At 27.6% G+C, this 3,835-nt stretch overlaps 1 protein-coding gene across 1 annotated transcript in view; it reads left to right on the forward strand.

The window, feature by feature from the left end:
• Positions 1 to 3,835, forward strand: part of LOC106458146 (WD repeat-containing protein 74-like) — a 43,285-nt gene that overhangs the window by 4,114 nt on the left and 35,336 nt on the right. The window contains exons 3-4 of the mRNA XM_013917607.2: positions 310 to 431; positions 2,231 to 2,294. Of these exons, the coding sequence (XP_013773061.1) occupies positions 310 to 431; positions 2,231 to 2,294 (186 nt within the window). The remainder of the gene's footprint in view (positions 1 to 309; positions 432 to 2,230; positions 2,295 to 3,835) is intronic.

A 3,835-nucleotide genomic window follows, 5' to 3' on the forward strand; every position in this document is an offset into this window, starting at 1 on the left:
ATATATATATATATATATATATAGTTTGGGTTTGAGCTTTGTTCTGGGTATTAGGTGATATGAATTCCACATCTCTAGTGTTCATTTTTTAATTCCCAATAAACAATGGTTAGCCAACTTTTAGCAAGCCAGTTTTTCTTTGTATTGTATCAAATATTTGAGTTTGTAGGTGAAAGTATTGCTAACCACTGATTTTAATATTATTATACTAGTAGTTTATGTCACAATTGCCAGTTTTAAAGTGCACTAGATTTTAAACACTTTAGGTTGTATAGTAATACGTTATTTACTGAAATGTTATTTTTATAGGTGTGTTTAGGCTTAAGAAGACAGTTAGTGAAAACATTCAGTGTTGACAGACTCTGCTTCACCGATGAAGTAGATATTTCTGGAGGAAGCGGTCCTCCAAGAGGCCTTGCTAAGTGTGAAGGGTGAATATCTATGTGATTTTGCATTTAATCATGTTTTCTATGAAATAAAATAGTGCTTAAGTATAGTTCAGTATGAGGTAAGTAAAAGACAACTCTAAAGACCGTACAAACTAGTATCTACTAAAGAACAGTGCTATTATAAGGGAATTTGTAAGTATGATATATGAATTCCAGTTATAAATAGAAATGATTAAACTTCAAAAATGTCAATATATAAAGGTCAGTTATGTTATTGCATGCACTACACAACTATATAGTTGTAGATCTGTGAAATAAGACGGTACTCTTAAGAATGCCAATCACCTTTATGATGTACACCTGTAGAGGGTGATATCATAATTAGAGTAACAAAAATACAATAAATATTTCAAAATTATTTCAATTCAGTAACTGGAGTAATTTCACTTAAAGTTTCTGGAAGATTTTTCATCATACATGCACAATGATAAAATATAAAAGTCCTCTTTCAAGTACATGAAAACAAACATTTGATAAATATCTATGGGGTTTTGAGTTTTTTTTATTTCACTATATAGTAACCTAAGTTAATTTAGGTATGTGAATAATGTTATGACATATTGCCTAATTCATTACTTGCTATTATACAGAGCACTAAATGTTCCTTGGTTATGTATATATATATATATATACTAAAGACTTCTTTTTTTTTCTCCAAAGATGATATTGAAAAGAGAATCAGTGATGTCTTAATTTAGGTTACTGTATGATGATTGAAAAGGATTCAATACCTCATAGATATTATTTTTTATTTCAATTTTAATTTTGTTTGATATACTTTTAACTAATCAATATTTATGAGATATTTTTTATTACTTTGTTATATTTTAGCATAATTATTCTGTCTATTACAAGAGTTTCCATTCTGTTAGTATATTTGTTTTAGTACTTTAATTGTTTAAATTTTTGGAAAGAAAAATCAGATAGCTTTTTTCAATTAAGGTAAATTTATACATTTCATTAGTACCTTATTTAGCAGTCTAGAAAAGTGAAGTGTTGATCATCCCTTGAATAAATTGTATGCATACACTTTGGTATGTAGTAATATACAATATAATGCAAGAAGGGTAAAACATTTCATGTAATTATATTTCATAAGAAATATAAAATACATGTGACATTTTAGTCTGTTAATATTGAATGATCTATGAAAATTTTCACCTGAGTAGTATGAAATAAAGAATATAAAGATAGGCAAAAGCAGACTTGCATCAAAATATATACATAAAATGTATTTATCTAATACTGTTTCTTCACATAGTTTTTGTTCTTGTACAAGCACAAATGTATCACAACAGTATGTGTAATTAAGTGTTAATATGTTAATTAGGAAATGATTTATTTGATTATGTTTGTAAAAGACCCTAGAATTTTGTTTTATTATTCTAAGTTTTGTAAATGGCTTGTGAGTTGTAAAATGATACTAAATTTGGGCATGCAAATACAGCTTGATCATGATTAAAAATTGTTGTGTTATTTGTGGTATAGTGTTCTTTTATTGGGGGTTTACTATGGCCTACCATGCATATAAAAACACAGTTTAATAAATGCTTAACAACAGCATTTGTTATGGTAGATGAGACTTGGTTCTGCACATTTTACAGATCATATTTGTAAGTTTGTTCTTGTGTGCATGCATATAACATCTAAATATTAATTAAATGATAGTAAGTTAATGTTGACATTTTTCAATAAATGTACCTTCCTAAAACAAATTCTACATTTGATATCTGTATTCTGAATTGATTATTAATTGTGTTTCATTGTCTAATTTTTTTTAGAAACCTTCTTACTTGTGTAGAGTCTGGTTTGGTGAGTGTTTGGAATGTCCATCATACAAAAACAGTAAGCAAAAATGTTTTACATATCCTTTTGATCATTAATATCATATGAGAGCCTTTTTATTTATATTTCATATAAACTTATGCATATGTAGTGTTTAAGGGTTATGCACAATATTTTGTTGGTTTTTATGTTGTATTTTGAGTGGTCAAGTTTTGTGTATGATGTGTTAATTTGCATATTTAAGAGTAAATAATAGAAATGTAAACTTTTCCAAACTGTAGAGCAAAATGATTAATGGACCTTGCTAACCAATTAATTGTCAGGCTTATTAACTCTTTCAATCCAGGCTCTATCCTTGGGACTGACCTCGTAACCATTTTGTGCTTGTTATAGTTTTCATGCTATAACTTTTAAATTAGTAAGCAAATATTAATGAAATTGGCAGTTTATCAGTAAACATTACAATGCTTTCATATTCAAAATATCTAATTTTTGTTATTAAGTCTTAAGGTTTGTAAAGCAATGTTTCTCTCATGCTTTTTTTTTCTTTCACATCTTGCCTATCTATCATGCAAAGTAATTTTCATTTTAACTTTTATGTGTCAGAAAATTTTTAAATTTCACATGCGAAATCTTTATAATGTCCAGATGATTATCAAACATTTCTTGAGATAAAACTTTATATTTTATTTGTTATTTTGAGTAATTAAACTCTGTATGATTTCGGGAAATTTGACCAATCTCGCAACCACCATGAAAAATTAGAAAATAAACATAAATTATGTCTCTTTCATTCTAGAATGAGCACAAATTATAACACAAAAACATAAATGTTTAGATGAAATAGCTTAAATTTCATAACATTATACATTTATATATATTTATTTTTATTATATTGACCTTTCATCCAAGCCTGGCTAACCATATAGAAGTTACAACGATGCAGCTCACGTGCACTAATGCTACTGTATCAAATAACATAAAGGTGACATTTGGTTTGTGCAAAGTAGCTTGTCTTGACTGTGTTTTAGTTGACTAGTATTTTGTAAAATACAGTCACACTTCAATTATTATAAATTATATATGTACATAGATTATTACTATTTTTGAAATAAGCTCTTAAAGTTATTTTTCCTAAAACAGAGAACAGTAAATAAAGAAGTAAAGCAAACAATTATCTCTTCTAGTTACGACCTTTGTACTCAATTGCTGTTTGATGTCGGTTGTTAAGCCTTTAAAAATTTTGCACATGGAGAATATGAAACAAAGTATTTTTTTTAGGTTTTTATATATACATTTGAATAACGAAAAAATCAATACATCAATACCATAGAATTCTACTATAAGTTATCAAACTTTAGTAACTAAGCTGTATTTTGGTCTAAAAAATATTAAATTTTGAGCAGACTAAAAACACAACCTACCTCATTGAAATCTTGGTTTAAAAGAAAGAAATGGTGCTAGGTTCATTAGAAAGGCTAAGAAAACCACTAGGGGGACATTCTGAGCTTCTGATTAGTTATTCATGTCATATATAAAAGTAAGTGTATATAAGGGGGCATTTCCAAAAATGGAAGGAGGTGAACTGGGTGCCACTGAGT

This window comes from Limulus polyphemus, unplaced genomic scaffold, assembly GCF_000517525.1.
Source record: "Limulus polyphemus unplaced genomic scaffold, Limulus_polyphemus-2.1.2 Scaffold420, whole genome shotgun sequence".
In the NCBI taxonomy this organism is placed as follows: Eukaryota; Metazoa; Arthropoda; class Merostomata; order Xiphosura; family Limulidae; genus Limulus; species Limulus polyphemus.